The 17384-nt window shown below is 45.8% G+C and overlaps 2 protein-coding genes across 2 annotated transcripts; one reads left to right on the plus strand and one right to left on the minus strand.

Annotated features, from left to right (window-relative positions):
• Positions 1-480: 480 nt before the first annotated feature.
• LOC115316382 (putative nuclease HARBI1) lies at positions 481-4093 on the plus strand. Its single transcript, XM_042292479.1, has 3 exons — positions 481-1271; positions 1630-1844; positions 3450-4093. The coding sequence occupies exons 1-3, from the start codon at positions 669-671 to the stop codon at positions 3766-3768; spliced, it is 1137 nt and encodes a 378-aa protein (XP_042148413.1). The 5' UTR covers positions 481-668; the 3' UTR covers positions 3769-4093.
• On the minus strand, positions 3901-5508 carry LOC121837201. The gene is made up of 2 exons (XM_042292756.1): positions 5140-5508; positions 3901-4388 (listed from the first exon to the last, which is right to left on the minus strand). The coding sequence occupies exons 1-2, from the start codon at positions 5312-5314 to the stop codon at positions 3901-3903; spliced, it is 663 nt and encodes a 220-aa protein (XP_042148690.1). The 5' UTR covers positions 5315-5508.
• Positions 5509-17384: the final 11876 nt, after the last annotated feature.

Here is a 17384-nt window from a genome sequence, read left to right on the forward strand (position 1 = left end):
AGGTAGGAGTCAGAGTTGTGTTTTCGGCACCCAACAAGCTTGGCCGGATGTGCAAAAAGGTGAATTCTACATCCCTCTCCATCTCCCAAACACCATGCGGGAAGAAGCACGCGAGACAATTCACGGAATGTACAGAAGGTGCTGTATATGACTTACCTCTCTCCTGCGGTCGTTCATACATTGGGCAGACCGGAAGATGTATCAATGATCGACTGAGGGAAAATGCCGCCTCCATAGGAAACACCTCAGGCAGTAACTTGGTTAGGCATTGCAGCGACTGTTTGTGCTCCCCTTTATTCGGTCAATGTACCATCCTAAAAAGACATCACGACTTTAGGACGCGGGAGATCGTGGAGGCCTTTTCGATATACAAAAGAGGGGAAGGAGCCATCAGCTTTCCATCAATAACCTTGCTCGCCAAAGAAATAGAATTCCTTGAAGAGCAACCTAGGCATGTGCGGGAAAGGCCTTACCGCCGAATTCATAGATCCCACTTCACTCGAACTTAACTTCCAACGCCCTTGAGTGGGTGTCATTACGTTTCATAAATCCCCCTTCACTCGAAACGCTCCCTCGCCTCGCACTTCACTCGGACTTTTCTCGAAAAAATTCAAGTGAGCGGTGGCACCGCCCTTCAACTACACTCGAGCCTCCCTTCATCGCAAAAGATGGCGGGTTACCCGGGTTATCGGAGTGATGCCGCTCGCAGGATCGCGTCTTTTGAGTTCGCTACTCGTGCGTGCGACCTTGTGTTCGGCGTTATGTACCCGCTCGGTCCGTCGGTGCCGCGGCGTAATCTATCGGACCGCCTGAACCCGATGGAGCTGTACAGTGACCGCCAGTTCCTCGCGAGATATCGCTTTAAGAAGACGACGGTGAGGGAACTCCTGACGCTGCTGCCTCTCCAGCAAACCGGCGACAACCGAGGACTGCCGCTCACCCCCCTGCTCCAGTTGCTGCTCACCCTTCGCTTTTACGGCGCCGGGACCTTCCAGATGGTAGCGGGAGACCTGGTGCATGTCTCCCAGCCGACTGTCTGCCGCACAGTGAGGACGGTGACGACGCTCATCGCGAGGGTGCTCTTCCGGAGGCTGGTGCACTTCCCGGCTGCGTCGGAGTACCACGGCGTTATGCGCGACTTCTACGCAATGGGGCAGTTTCCTGGCGTCACGGGTTGCATCGACTGCACCCACGTGCGCATCAGAAGCCCCGGCGGAGATGATGCGGAAGTTTATCGCAATAGGAAAGGAGTCTTCTCCCTGAACGTCCAGGTGAGCTCATATTTCTTATACCCCCTTTATTGACGTAGCTTGCCTACTAAACTGCCAGGCTGGGAAGCATGGGTAATGCTCACGCAAAACGATTTCAGCTGTTCAACCCGATCATTGTAAAACATAGGGAAACCCTTTCATCAGCTGTGTTGTTGCTGCTTATTGTACACCTCTGGGCCCGCTCGAAATAGCCATTGCACAGCCTATACCTAGCTTGCATATGCGACGTTATTTACGGGCAACAGGCACGTAGCCAGCCCCGGGGGGGGGGGGGGGGGGGGGCAGTTGTTTCACTTGTTTTCGAGCATGAGCCAACTGGCCCAAATTGCCGTATTAATGCAATGTTATATACCTGCAGGCCATCACCGGCCCACAGCTACAGTTCTTTGATGTTGTGGCAAGTTGGCCAGGATCTGTGCACGACAGCCGCATCTTTGATGGCAGTCGTGCGCGTGCCCTTTACGAGGAGAGCAGAGTGCCCGGCGTCCTGCTGGGGGATATGGGCTATGCCTGTCTCCCTTTCCTGATGACGCCGCTCGCAAACCCTGGAGCGGCAAATAGTCCCGGAGGGAGGTAAGCCAAATCATCGGCAGAAGTATAAGATTTGTTTTGGTACTGCACTGACAACATCACTAATGTCTGTAATAGCAGGCAGTCATTGCCGGTGACAAACAGTTCTTCAAGCGTTTCATGGACAGATCACTTCGCCGATATCCAATGTTCTTTCCTACCTTGCCGAACCCTTGGCGGTTTCGACAAGGCTTGGTGCAAGCTCGAACTTGAGATTATTTTAGCACCGAGATGTTTCAATGGCGCCCTGTTATGGTTTCCATCCGTGACGTCACGAGTGGGATTTTCCTCGACGTGACGTCACCAGTTGTTATCTTGTCTACTTACCATCAGGTGCGACGACGACTTCGGTGGTGTGTTTAAAAAGCACAGTGGAAGCTAGGAGTCATTGCAATCCGAAAGTAACACCGTCAAAGCTGACAATCTGACAATGGTCATATGCCCACGGTTTGGCCAATCGTCGAAAGCTGACCGCAGCGGCGCTTTTGGTCGCGCACATCGCTAATGAACCATTTCCCCTAGCAGAGCGGAGCAAAGCGAGGTGTGATCGTGTGGTCTGTTTAAGACATAGCTTGCCCCGCCGTCGGTGGTTCATTCACTAAAAAGTAAATTCAGTCTAATTTTTCTTTTTCAGCATTAGGCAAATGAAAAAAAAAATCATTAAAATTTGACGACCGCGACCACTAAATTCAATCCACCTAGCAGAAGAAAACGTTTGTCGACGAAATGTCGCAAGAACGAAAAAGTTTCCATGAGATGTCAACAGTATCATGAAGCCGTGCGTGCACGAAAAGTTGTCAATAAAACATATCTAACCTCGACAAAAGAATGTCAACCTGTTATTTCCATACTGAAAAAGAAAATACAGTGATTGCAAGTATGTTCCCAGATGCCTAAAAATTAGGGCTGGGCGTCGATTAAACATTTTAACCCGATTAATCGCCACCCTTTAATCGATTAATTAATCGATTAATCGGTTGTGTTGATTTTTATAATATATTGAAAAGAATGCAACCACTTGGCTTGCCTTTGACGACTTTTCTTACACTCTGGCGCACGCCGCAGAGGACGTTTGCAATTGATGATACATATAGTTAAACCTAGAGCCACTAAATGAGCTGCGCTTAGAGTATCGGCACTCCGTTCCCCGGCATTGTTGTGGGCGCCGAAATTTAGGCTCGTGCCGATCGTCATAATTCAAAAGTGCGTCATCCTCAGCATTAGATTCGGTGTTAGGAAGGTCACGCAATATTGATTTGCTGTGTCACAAACTGTTTAAACATTTGTGGATGGCAGAAAGGCGTTTCCTGTGATTTCAGATAATGCTTCAGAGAACTGGCAACCATGATTTTAAGACACAATATGGCCAAATGTCGTTAATTTTAGTTTGGGCAGGACGACCTGCCCAAACTTTTTGTTTCGGCAGGTCGTCCAGGATAGAGCCGTGCGTGCGTTTAATCGACCTCTTTTTGGATACTGATTAAAAAACCGATTAACCGGCTAAAAAAATTGATCGCGATTAAAGCCTTAATCGATTAATCGGAAGGTTAATCGATCAATTGCCCAGCCCTACTAAAAATCGATCACATGCCTTATAATTTGATTTAGGTACAACAAGGCCCAGATCCGAACGAGGAACTCCGTCGAGAGGGCCTTTGGGGTCTGGAAGAGACGATTTCCCTGTTTGGATATGCGGCTCCAGCACAAGACTCGCCACTCATGCAGCATCATCACCGCGTGTGCGGCTTTGCATAATCTGGGACGTGCAAGAAATGAGCCCCTACCTCCTCCTCCACCCCCGCCACCAAGTCCCAGGGCACGGAATGCCAGAAGGCGGCGGCAGCCACACCTGCCACCGATTCTCCCGGAGGACTCTCCTTCGGGTCTGCGTATCCGGCAGAACATCATTCTGCTGAGCTTTACGTGAGCTGCACGTAGGCTCAAGAGGCCCATCACACAGGCCATGAAGGTGAGGAGTCGTACTTCCAAGTGTGTGATACTTCAGTTTGACTTTAAAAGTGAACCATCAGTAAAGCAGGCATAGCAGTTTGAACATGATTTATTGTGCAGCCTTCTGGCTCAGCTCCTGCAGCAGTATGTTTTCCTTGATACACAGGAGCTTCATCTCCATTTCGTGAATGGCATTTCTTTTTTTCAGCTCGTCCTCGCGCAATTTAATTTCCATTTCATGCAGCGCAGCTCTCTTGCTGAGTGCGTCGCGGTGGTCATGTTCAAGGAAGTTGCAGCGCAGGGCATGCTCCTGCTGGACAAAGGCCATCCTCATATCGTTTTCCTCTGCGAGGCTCCTTTCCAGCAGCGCCATACGTCCTCCGACCTGGCGGGCACCACTGCCCACAGCTGCTGCCGCACTACCACTGTTGCACGCTGCAGCAGCCGCAGGTGTAGGAGCTGGTGACCCTGCAGTAGATGTCTGGCTAATCAGGCAAGCTGCTGGGGCTGCTGCAGGTCTATCAGCGATGCAGGCAGCCGCTGGTGACAGTGGTGCACCGACGTCTGAGGCAGGCCCAGCTGGTGAACCGGGCTCCTCTGCAATTGAAAGAACACGTAGAAGTTATGAAGTGAACAATGGGACATACATGAAGAGTAGAAAGGGTTTTTATAAGTTTGAGATTGTATTTTTGTTTTTCATGCAGTTGCAATTTGAAGTATTTGATTTTTTTTTCTGCTGCTGATCTAATGTGTAACAATGTTTTCATCCATTTTGAACCTGTGCCATAAACTAGGCCACTAGATCACTTAACCGTTTCCACCTTTTGGAGTGCTTGGTATAGATATTTCTTGGCAGAAATCATGCTATGATTATTTTAATACCCTGTGCTGTTTGTTTCTTTGTCAGGGGAGTATGGTCATTGTTAGTCTGCAGTAGTTGCCATGTACTGTTTTGAAGCTGTATGGAACCCAGCCCTGCAATGATATATGTTACCTTGTACATAAGTAATGTACATGCTGTTCGCACCATTTGTTCATTTTTACTAAATTATCTTGAAATTGAATGTTGTCATGCACACTTTTTACTTTGTTATTGACGACACTGTCATCTGCAACAAGATTAATATTAGATGAGATGGTTGCTGCAAGGTCATTCATGATTATTAAAAAACGTAGGGGTGCCAGTATGTACTACTGAGGAACACCAGGTGAAACATTTCTGAAGGCAGACTCATTATGATCTATAACCGTATCCATGCATATCCATGAGAAGATCAGTGGGTAAAGACGAAAAGGTACCAGTTTAGAAAGTACAGGTCAAGACATGGAAACGGTTCAAGCATTCTACCCAAGTCGGCATCAAGAGGGTCCTCCTCGCCGTCCAGCATCGGCTGCAGTAGTCGGAGAACTGGGAGGCTGCAGACCGGGGGCAGATAGGGTGCCCCATCGCTGTCCTCCATATTTTCCTGTCTGTTGAACACGTGTGAGGCCACCGCCCCAACCAGCACGGAGGTGGCGCTCATTGGCTTGCCAGGTGGCCCCCCTCCTAAAGGAGCAAACAGTAGTCAATCTAGGCACTCCAAGTTCTAATGTTATCTAAGATCTGTTTTCCTTTTTAAATATACCCCGATTTATAGGCATGCATTTGCTGATAGGGAATGTTCATCCCCTCTGCCCCATGCGTAATGAAATGAAATATTGAGCATCTGGGTGTTGTCAGTTGTGATCTACTGTACATGTCCGCCGCAAAAACTGCAAGTAGAATTACTGATTTAACGGTAGTATTATATCGTGCTGCGGTTCCGTTCATGCTGCTCCATTGTCAGGTTACTACGGTATTCAACTGACAGCATTAGGTTGCATAAAGGTGTATCCACACGACGGACCAAATTGCTGTTTTGGTCCGCGGGCCGCGCATCACGTGATCTTACGTCACCGCTTTTCGAGGTCCGCCGGCGGTCCGCGGCCCGCGCTTGTGAGAAATGCCAAGCGCTTTTCTCGCCCGGACCTTGGCGGCGGACCGCGGCGTTTTTAGTATAATTGAAGTGCTAAGTCTGGCAACAAGCTGAATTTTGTTTGGATTGGAATCCAAATCCAACGTTGTCTTCTTTTGGCGCCAACTGTTCAAGACGAAGAAGACGAACCTTTTGTTGTGCGACGATGGCGGCATGGTGCGACGATGCAACTTTTTTACTTCATCGCGCTCGTGGAGCAATTCCCCGCTCTGTGGGACAATAGATGCATGCCCTTTTCGGTTCACTTAAGTCCTCCTCGTCCTCAATAGTCAACGCCAGGACCACCGCGGCCAAACTTCTCTTTCGTTCAACCTCCATCTTGGCTCCTTACAAATAGCCTCAAAGCAGCTCGCTGCATGCATTTGGTGGAGCTGTGAGGTCGAGGGTTAGACCGGCCCGTTCACACTGTCGTCTGCTCTTTTGGTCCGCCGTGTGGATGCTCATTGCAGCCGGGCGGCCCGCGGGCCGCGCGTCACGTGATCAATCGGTCCGCGGCCCGGTCCGTCGTGTGGATACACCTTAACCGACTTGTCTGCGCACGTTCACGCTCCATCCCCATGACAGGTATTCCAGAAACAACAGTTCGAAACAAGGGCGAATTTGTGACCGACAGTTCGGGCTACAAATGTGACCCATCGCTCATTCCGAGGCACTTTCAGCGCGATGAGAAACCTGAACGAGAGACTTGCCTGTTTTGTGGACCTAGTTTTTTTCTTTGGAATGGTCCTTCTTCGCTTTGGCCTTCACATTTTCCCACCATTTTTTTAGCTGTTTCACGTCCCGTCGATATACACCGTGGTTGCAGTTATACTCGTTGCAGAGTCGAATCCAAGTTGCCTTTTTTTTGTTTAATGACGATTCGTCGGTCTTTTTACATTCGATGATTTTTTTGTACGTCATTACAAGTTCCATCAGTATTGCCTTTTCGATCTCTGTGAACCGCGCAGCGGGTGCCTTGGCCTTATCCATTACACGCTACGGAAATGAAAACTTTAAAAGAACAAACCAGCAGGGCAAGTAAACACGAAAAGGCAACGGCGGTGGTGGCGTTGGAACAAGGATATCGGAAGGACTTGGAATGTATTCAGCATGGATATTGATGGCTATATTGCTGGCCAATTTAGTTTGAAAGAAGATGCACGAGCTACGTTCGTTTCTGAAATCGCAACATGTTTGTTATGTGCTAATATTCCTTTATAAACACAAATTATGTAAACACACTAAGAATTAACTTACTTTTGTGGTCTTACGCAAAGTATAAATATAAATTTCTTTTCTACTCTCGCTCCCGGACGCATCCCGTAGAAGGGCTCCCTTCACTTGCTCGAGTGAAAGCGAAGTGCCATTTCAGAATGGTAAACCTCACTTCAAGTGGAAGTGCCCCTTCAACCGCCCTTCTGTAAGTGAAGGGTCGCCCTTCACTTGGCATGACTCGGAGTGACATCTATGAATTCGGCGGTTAGTTTAGTTGACACTTTCCAAGATCATTGGTCACCATCAGGCGAAGACCGCTGGACATCACAATGCGCAGAATCTACACAAAGGCTCCTAAAAGAAGAAAGGCGGCAATCGCACGCTCAATGGTCTCCAGGTGGCGAAGGTTACCACGCCTGGGTCAGCAAACTATAGCACGTGCTTTTTCTCCTTTTTCTTTTTCTTTTTTTCTTTTCTTTTTTTCTTTTTTTTCTTTTTTCTTTTTTTTTCCTTTCTTTTCTTTTCTTTCCTTCTTTTCTTTTCTTTCTTATGTTTTCTGGTTGCGCTTTCGGTTGAAGAAAAGGTGACGCCGGCTGGCACAGGCCATTCCCGTGCAAAAAGCTGCCGCGCGTGTGTCTGATGAAAAATGTGCATTTTGGCACTCTCGAGTCTCGCGCACTTCATCCTCTTCTGAATAAATAGCATCAGTTGATAGTCAGCGCTCGTCCTGACCTCTTCTCTTCTATCTTCCTGTCGTCTTAGCGCTGTTCAAACACTAAGCGTAACTCTTGTTTTTGAATTTAAACCAAACAGATTGCCGCATCCGTGGCAAGTGTATATTTTGTGCATGAGACCATGACACATTAAATTGCGACTGGAGGAAAAAATAAAGCTAAATTTATACTCCGTTTTTTTTCTTTTTTTTTTTTTAGGAAGGCGCTACAATTTAGGCCTAATCTGCTCTAGTTATACCTCTTCTAGTGGAATGAATTTTATTTTTAATTTTATTGAAGACCAAAAGGTTTGGCTCTCAACATAGGTGACAGATTAGTTTTTGTTATTTCTGAAAATCGCCAGACAAATTTCACTCTTAACCGTAAAGAGGTTATGGCACTTCTCAATAGACCCTTTTTAAAAGTTCACCGGGCAACGCTGGTGACAGCCATATTTTGGACGTTGCTTCCTGCGCGAAGCGTGTGATTGGAGCCGGGTTCACGACAAGCGGTGACACAACTGTCGTTTCGAATAGATTTGCACTCGAGCACGCACCGAACGCTGACGAAGCAGTTGTATTAAATCCGAGCTCAAAATGCGTGCCGAAGGTATGGCCGTCTTTGAGCAATTACTGTAAGGCAGGCGCCTTTGAAAGGGGCCTACAAAAAGAAAAACTGTCTGACATGTACTTCCAAAAAAGAAGTCTTATCAATACTTCAGATCAGTCTCGGTACCAAACTGTCTTATATAAATTAGTTCAAGACTCTATGGGTTTTATCTTTTAGAATATTTAAAGCACTACACAAAAACTTAGTCCACCGTCTAATGCTCTTTTCAAATCAGCAGCGTCCACTTTCTCTTTTCCCAGAAGTAAGGTAGTTTTGCACTAGTAGATCGGTCTGTCTAAGTACGCTTGTCCAAGCTTGAATAGTTCGTTTCTAAAGAAGACACGAGTTATAGAAATCGCGCCAAGTTCTTGAGAAGAGTTGTCTAAATGACCGATCATGAATAAAATTCTGATAAGTTTTAATGCGAATTGCGTATAAGCACCATCTTGAACACTAAACTCAGGCAGTGGTGCACACTCACCACATCGAACGAATGGGCGGTCTGCCAAGGAGTCGCTTACCAGTTTCACCAAAGATAAATAAAGGAGAGTGTATTGGGGTGCGTTATTTGTCAGCATACTGCTGAGCCAACGAGCCAACGGCACGAAGAAATTGAATACGTGACTCCCGGTCACGGTGCTCCCGGTATATTCTTCCTTTCACCGATGTTTTCAATCAGGTGTCCGACGAAAACATACGTGTATATTTGTTTTTCTTGGTTGACTTATTTATGGGACGTTTTAACACGACCGTATTTTTAAGTAACTGACATGTCAGTAAAGTGCGGGCAGCGCAACCGCTCTCTTTTATTTTTTTAACTTTATTACTGCCGCAGATGGCAGGTCTAATAATAACGGTGCCGTAGTTGGGTTCATCTTTCCTTGATGTGGGACGTGCAGCATGGCTCTGTGTAGTCTTTGCGCAGAAGAGGTTGCAGCACCACGGGTGTCGCCGCAATTCATTGGGGGAACACGCCAAGGAATTTTCTTACCTCGAAAATCACCACATGGTAGCAAAAAAAAAAAAAAAAAAAAAAAAATATGGTGGAGGGAAATTTGTAGAAACCACAGGAGTGATTATCTAAATGCGATAGTACTGATCGTTGCACACACGGACAGGTGTTGGGTTCACCGCTAAATGTAGCGGGGAGCATGAATCGGTGCATAGGTCGTGACGTAAATTTTCCCGACAAACTTAGTGGGGCAACTGAACTGCTGCACAGGTCACCTGACGTAAATATTCCGTCAAATTTAAGGGGGGAACTAAATTGGTGGATAGGTCACGTCACCCCGCTAAATTTAGCGGGGAAAAAGTGCTCCAGGCCAGAACACACATAGGTGAAAATCTTGAGTAGTAGCTTAACGACGGTATGGTATTAACAACATGTTTGCAAACCTGCGGTAATTCGCAAGATTGGTTGGGTTATTTTTTCTTTAAATGTCCATACTTTTTTTAGTTGGCAGTCAAAAATTGCCGATTGGTCGCTCACTCCCTTTCGTATCAATGACGCCCGCAGCCGACGGTACATGATTGGATGAAGCCAATCAAGCAGCGCAACAGCACCGCCACGGCGTTCGTCGTCTGCTCGCGCTTCCCAACACAGGATACACCAATCGCGCGCACATAATAAAAGCGCATGATCACGGGGCATTCACCGTTCGTGATTGGTTTAGTCGCAGAGAGGTGGAGCGTTTTAGGGAACCCTTTTTGCACATCCGACGGACCCTCCAGTATCGGATGTGCACTCACTGCGCATGCACTGCCCCAGAACCCCCGGTTCTGCGGTCGCGCATGCGCAGTGCGTACCGGATTGCCCATCGTACAGTATCGGATCTGCAAAAACGATTCCCTAAAACTCTCCGTTAAACGCACAAAGGCGACGACGAGCAAAGTGGAAAGTTGGGCCCAAGTTGGTTCATAGTCTAATATATAAAAACGACTGGGACAAAGATGGGTGGAAACAACACAAGGCGCTGTTGTTTCAAAAGTGCCTGGTCACGTCGAGCGTCGTGACCATGTACTTTTGGCGCTGACTCCTTCGGACCGTAGTGTCGGCTGCGGCCTGACTTGGAGTGAAACCAAGTATAGTGGCACGGGACACGTGTGAGTACGGAATCCAAAGGCAGGACCGGATATGGGGACACCAGGAAGAGGGAGAGGGAAGCCAGACGACGACAGAAACGGGTTGTATGTCAAGCGGGTCAGTGAAAGGAGGAGTATGTTTAACGGCTTTGACGGAATGTTTAACGCGCTTAACGCGTTCCGCATTTCTTTCCCGTCTTTTATTTTCTTTTTTTTGTTTTTTTCGTTTTCGTCGGCTGGAAGGGTGCCTTTGTGCCGTCTTCAGTCTGCTTCCTCTGTTGGTTAAGCACTTGGCCGCGTCGCTCGGCGAGGCGGGTGGTCCGTTCGACATTGCTTTGTATGACGCACCGAGTTATTTGTAATAAAAAAGAGAAAAACCAAAACACGAAAACTTTTACACTGTCTATACACAATAATATATCGTCGTGGTACGAACGATGAACATAATATTTGCAACGTTCAGAGACGACGAAATATTTGGTGATGCAGTTAGAAAGGGAAATATATCAAAACACTTCCACCGGAAAAAATATTTTATCGGAACTCGATAGAATGAAAATATTAAAATTGAGTAATGTGGGAGATCTTGAAAGGAAACTATCTGCCACGCGGCACATTCGCTTCCAGACGAAATAACGAGCGCGCAAACGGTATAGTTTATGTCTATCTTGCTGCAAAAACATTACCCATCAATATCTTAAGTGGCCGGCCTTTCGAAAATGCATCAAATATCTTTTATGACGATTCGACCTATCGAGCAAGTTCGCTTATAATAAAGCTAATCTTGAATTCGACGAGACTGACCACTGTTCTCGACTAATATAAATCATAATAGCGCTTCCCAACAAATCTATGGTCCATACTTTAGATTCGTATAGTGAAAATGCTTTGCGTCTAAGCGACAAGGCTCGAAAACGGCATCCAGCAAACGCGTTATGTTGACGCGAAACGAGAGTGCAGTTCATAGAAAAATCATCTATTTCGGTCGCTGGAACTGCGAATTGATTGATTCTGCGGTTGAATCTTTCTGCGGCAGTCGACGTTGATGTAGTCACCATTTTATGTACGGACCCGCATGTATCGAAACGACCCCATAGAATAGTTTTAAGGTGCACAGGCGCACATCATCATGGGAATCACGTAGCAGTGTTATCACTATTCTATGTGATGGTCTTTAAATATTCGAGGCTATCAGCCGAGCCATGCTGTTTTAATTTTTCGACTACATGTTGCATGATCCATGGTCATCATACTACGACGAACCGACCTCCTGCTGCCAAGATGTCTAACGTCTACTTTTTTCTTTCGGCGTTATTGCCAGTTCAGGAAGACCGAAAGGTCAATGCTCAATAAGGAAATGAGCCGTATGGCATCTATTGGCTTGCGTGGCACAGCGTTACCCTTCACGTCGGTTTACTTCGATTATGTTGCCTGGAACGCGTCTACAACTGATGCGTTTACCCTGTCGTCATTTGCGGTTCTTCGGTTTCCGACTCATGACGTCATATAACTGTCATGCTGCCGCCTGCCGAAATCATGGTGGTGACACCGCGGCGGAAGTGAACGCTGCGGACGCATGTTCTGCTGCAGATCGCTCTCCAGCTTCACAGTTCACGAAAGCTTCAGCAGCAATGAGTTTGGGGACGCGGCAGCAACAGCGGCGCTGGAGTTTGCCCGCGCTTTTTGCAGAAACGTCTACGACGAACCACAAGTACCAAAAGTCCGACGGTATAACGGAATTTATTGTCACTCCGAGACTATTTTTGATGCGTGGGTGGTACATTACGCTAAAGCTAAACACACCAGGTCTGATACGCGTTCCAGCCTCCACATTCTTATTGTCTGCAAGCAGACGCCATATTATATAACTCGGCCTTTTATTTTTTTCTGCCGTTCGATTATTGCAAGTGAACAGACGGTAAAATTATAATTGTGTTTTTTGGATGTTTAGACGGTGGGAGGTTAACCAGCCCCAATGGTTTTTTGGTATTTCCGCTGAAGGTGAGAAATTTTGCCAGCAGCGCGACCCCCGGGTCTTTAAATTGCACCACAGTAGTGATGCACGATCGCATGTGATGTTCATCCAGATTGAAACGGAGAAGGCCGGGGATTAAACCATATTAAACCCGCGGGATTCCTGGGATCGGTAGCGCACAGGATCCGGGATTAGACCCAAGATCGTTCTGCATTGTGAGCTTTAGCTCCGCGTGCGGCGAGCTGCGAGCTGCTGTACGGCCAACGCACTCGGGAACACCGATCCCCCTGAACGGGCGCTGGAAGAAAGCGTACTTGGTAACAAGTCATGAGCACCTGACGTTTTGTCGACTTCGTGGTGGGAAAATTATGTAGTTTGAGTAGCTATTAGTTTCTTGAAACAAACGTTTTTAGGCTATTACTCAAAATTAACGTTTGTTCATCGCTAACATATTCTGCCGCAGTGACGGGATCCCCTATCCCACACAGCGGGAGCTGATCACAGAGAGAATGCCAGTTACGCTCGGGGACTATTTATTTCTATTGTTACTTCCATTCTAGAAATCAACAAGGAAGAATTACGTCTTATTGTTGCCGTTTACACACCTTCGCATTAAAAATAATAAAAAATTACAATGTTATCATATAATTTCTTATTTTACTCAACCTGGGTCAATACGTGAGCTGTATATGCATGTTTATAGAAAACGAGCAATTATATCTTTTATTGAAAAATCAAATTGAAAATTGTGTTTCTAGAGTATTTTGTCCCACTACACAGCATCATAAAAATAAAATAAAATAAAACATTATGGGAGTGAACTTAGAGGAATAAGAAAACAACGAGGGTGCACGAAACAAAAAAAAAAAAAAAGTTCAAGAAAAGAAAAACACGATAAAGGATGGTTTCTGAAGCAGTTCTAACGCTGGCTCTCGGAATCCCACTCCTGAGACCAAGTGTAAGGTTTGAGGCTTTGGTAAAACGGGAAGCGCTTCGGGCCCACAGTTTATCGCGTTTATTTTTCTTCCGTGTACCCATTTTCCCGGTCTTGTGCATTCCCTCGTCTTATTATCCAAATTAACTCCCATAACATTATTATGAAAGCTTCCGAACGTCACAAATTACGCGCCGCCTTCCTCCCCACGAAGCGTTTATGGCTGTTTATAGATGACATTCGTCACATTTCGCACTTACAGCTTGGTTCCTGACACTTCTTTTTTTATCGACGTTCGAACTTAGACGCACTGATGCACTGCATCAGTGCGTCTAAGTTCCTGATTTTGCTGCCTATGGGCACTGAATCAGGAAGAACCGATGCCGAGCTCCACTTCCAGGGTGGCTTGGCCCCCGTCGCATTTAACAACGCTCGTCGGGCACGATTATGTTGCACTGCTGCGGGCCCGCGTCATCTCTGCCTAAGCGCAGTACCGGTTTTAGTAGCTCGCGGAACTGCTCAACGTGACCGAACACGCCTGGAAACTTTCTCTAGCGATATCGAAGAGAGGCCGAGTCTGGCAGACACCGTCTTTTCCCACGCATAAGTCGCACCCCTTGTTAGCGTCGCTTTTTGCACTTCTTTGTATGGTCGACGCGCTGCGAAACTGCGCTGATGAGGGCCGCGCCTATGTATTGTGCTAGCGATATGTGGACCAGAGGAAGCAGTCAGTTTCAGTACTATCGACAATGAATCGCACGAGAAATACGACATCCGTGGTTAACCTATATTGAATACAAAATTCATTCCAAAGTTATGAAGAAAAAACAGTCATAAATGTCGCAGTGTTATTTATGAATAATGTTTATTTTGATGCGTCCTCAAACAGTAATGAGTCTGAAAAGTAATACACTGTCATAGAAAAAACAATAATTAAAAAATAAAAACGCGTACAAAGAACTACAAGCAAAGTTATCATTATGCACAATCAAGTGGCTCGATTGTTAGTCTAAAAGTTTTCGCGTCACAAAAAAAAAAAAATATATATATATTACAGATTTGTCTGACTTGTTATATTCGAGTTGCAGTCTTGTAATTGGTGACGTATGGAACAAAACTAAGCGTTAAAAAAAAAAAGAATTGAGAGGAGTCGGACCGAGGGGAGGCATGAATGCAAACAGCGCTCAAAAGCGGGGATGAATCAACATCTGCGTTGACAACCTTATCTATAAACCGTATATGATATAAACAACGCCTGTTAAACAAAGAACAAAATCCAAGTTATTGAAGTAATCTGTCATAGCTGTAGTAGCATTTGACCGCAACATATCTGTCGTATTTAATTCCTATGAACCGCCTTTGAACGCGTTGAATGAAAGATGACGCAGTATGATGATTACAATTATAAACGATACAAAACAATGCATGCTTAGTGCGCACCAAGCAACAAAATATCCGCACGTAGCATGCAGGGGAAAAAATTGTTTTGTGAAGTCACATGTGGCACCAAGAGTCAGTCAACAGTGAAACCTTACAAATAGTTGACACATGGTGACTGAAGTTCAATGCTAAGTCAACTCAAATTACAAGATCACGAATTAAGAACACTCAGGCAATCACAGAGCAGTCTAAGGTCTAAAAAAATACAAATGAGTTAGGATTCCTGCTCAGCAACATTGCTTTTGTTTTCAGCTCGCTCAGAATGAGGTAGTTAAGTGAGCACTACTTAGACACTGCTAAAGCGTCATTCTGAAGAAGCGCGCAGTCAGAAAGGGAATGAATACAACGAAACAGCATAATGTTACCAGCAAGTAATACTATTTTTGAGCTCTCAACACGCAGTGGAACCGCATTTACCCAAATAATTAAATATAAAAGTGGACCAAAATTGCTTTAAAGTTGCTCTCCGGAAGACAATGAATAAGGACCAGATAAAGAAGCCGAAACACAAATACAATTTGTGCGGCATGAAAGATAACTTTTGAACCGATCGCAGTAGCTAGGACACAAACTATAGCTCTCTAGTTTAGACAAAAGAATATTATGATCAACCTTGTCTAATTTCTTAGGCATATAGAACTAAATTATATAAACTCGTTTTTGGTTACGTATACAAATGGCACGGCGTAATTAAAAAAGAAAACCAAAATGAACAAAGGTTCGTTTCCACCGATATCCCCTTCAAAAATCCGCGTTGCTCAATGCACACTTTCTTTTACTAAAATAACTGTAAAAACGATAATGCAATATAATTTCAAATAGCTTGAAAAATATTACACGGCAATGAAACGTGGGGACGATAGTTGTTTGGAATGCTAGGGTCGCCCGACCTGTAAATTTAAACGACCGCCGACCGTTTCCAACTCTACGGAAACATTCCTGATTGTGATGAAAATTTAAATATGTGCATTAAAACAGGAGAAAAAAGTTCGGCACATCATTTTAAAATAAAGCTGGTAATTCTGTCCGCTCTAGCAGACTGCTTCGGTTTCATGCTGCAAATGCATTCCCTAATTACAAGCTCATCGATTGGAATAAAAGAAAGAAAATCAGATGTGCCTTGACACGTCAAGCTCGAATTAGGTACTGCTGGAGATGTAAAACAAGAATAGAAATGCTCTGCGAACATATTGACAACTTCTTCAGGATAGGACGTATAAACAGAACCTTCTGGAAACTGAACCGAATTATCCTGTCTCTTCTTTTTTGTAGGCACACGATTCCATGACTCTTTAGCTTAGAAGTGCAAAGTGGAATCAAGTCGCGCCATACGCAAGTTCTGATCCTGTTTTGACAACCACTTTGCCACTTCACGATACTCGCTGAATTTTAAATACCACTTTTGTAATCCTTACTAGAATAAAAGAAAGTATAGACCGACACGCTGTTTACAAACAAGCCCGCGTTTGCCCACACCAGGTGTGGGCACTGCGCGTGCGCACAAACCGAATTCACGCGAAGTGAATCGTCTGCGCATGCCTCTTGCCGTCGACAGCGCCACCGCAGCTGCGTGACGTCAAGGCCGCGTGTTGGTCTATATGATAGTGAAGCTTGCGTCGCAAGAAGCGCCAAAGATCTTTAGAAAACCACGAGGGATACTTGTTCGGTCAACTTTTGCAGACTTTATTAAGGTCTTTAGTAGTCAATTCAACGTACGTTTTGTTTAGAACCGGCTTTCAGTATTAATAGCACTGTAAATATTCGTACAGTCTCCTACAATATGAAAGACCCACTGGGAGCTCGTGCCCGAGACGGCGGCGGGTAGGCGATGATGTTACGCGCGCTCCATACGATTCCATGCTACGTTGATGCGAGGACACTCACTCGGGGCTCAACCGAGCTTAAGCCGTCGTCGTCAGACAAGGAGATATGGTTGCGAAGGCTCGAAATAAGCGTAGTCATCACTGTATTTCTAATATAGACCTTTTCATTTCAGTAGTTGCCTGACCGGCGGGTAGAGGGCGCTGGCGCACTCGGCGCCATTAGGTTGCTTCAATAGACTACTTCCATAAAGCCCTGCATGCAACACGGCGCGCGTTGCACTCTGGGAACTAGTTGGCCAGGGAGGAGGGCGGCATGGTTTCGGTTTCGATCGACACGTCGACAAGAGATTGTTTCCTGGTCCCGAGAGCGTCATTTGTGGTCTCTAACTAACCTAAATGGTCATACCTCGAAGCTTTAGCACAATCCCGAGACGTATAGCTTGTCTTAACACATGCTTGTTGTATTTTTGTACTTGAGCCTTCCTGTTAGCGTTCCAATCGAGGTATGTGGACGAGCCAGTGCTGCGAGTCTCGACGCTGCGAAGCTCGGCTGCTCGGGGATCTTGCTTGTGTACGAATCAACAAGCTGTAGCAACAAATAAGTATGCATATATCGAGCTCGCGCCTTTACATTAGTGTTGTTTATCAGGAAGTTTGTTTGCTTCGTGCGTCCATAGACGAAATATTACTTTTTGCCCCCACCCGCTTGCATTCCACTAATATTCAACATCGCGTATGCGCATAAAGTTATCCTGCAATCATATAGGCAAATTCGCGCATACAGACCGTTTTAAGAATGCAAAGTCGA

Source organism: Ixodes scapularis, unplaced genomic scaffold, assembly GCF_016920785.2.
Source record: "Ixodes scapularis isolate PalLabHiFi unplaced genomic scaffold, ASM1692078v2 PGA_scaffold3__209_contigs__length_174095766, whole genome shotgun sequence".
In the NCBI taxonomy this organism is placed as follows: domain Eukaryota; kingdom Metazoa; phylum Arthropoda; class Arachnida; order Ixodida; family Ixodidae; genus Ixodes; species Ixodes scapularis.

Excerpts from the sequence above, each read along its gene's own strand:
- LOC115316382 (XM_042292479.1), top strand. The coding sequence starts at position 669 with ATGGCGGGTTACCCGGGTTATCGGAGTGATGCCGCTCGCAGGATCGCG. Across the intron at positions 1,272-1,629 it reads TCTTCTCCCTGAACGTCCAG|GCCATCACCGGCCCACAGCT; the intron begins GTGAGCTCATAT and ends ATATACCTGCAG. Across the intron at positions 1,845-3,449 it reads GCAAATAGTCCCGGAGGGAG|GTACAACAAGGCCCAGATCC; the intron begins GTAAGCCAAATC and ends AATTTGATTTAG.
- LOC121837201 (XM_042292756.1), bottom strand. The coding sequence starts at position 5,314 with ATGAGCGCCACCTCCGTGCTGGTTGGGGCGGTGGCCTCACACGTGTTC. Across the intron at positions 4,389-5,139 it reads CCCTCTTGATGCCGACTTGG|AGGAGCCCGGTTCACCAGCT; the intron begins GTAGAATGCTTG and ends TTTCAATTGCAG.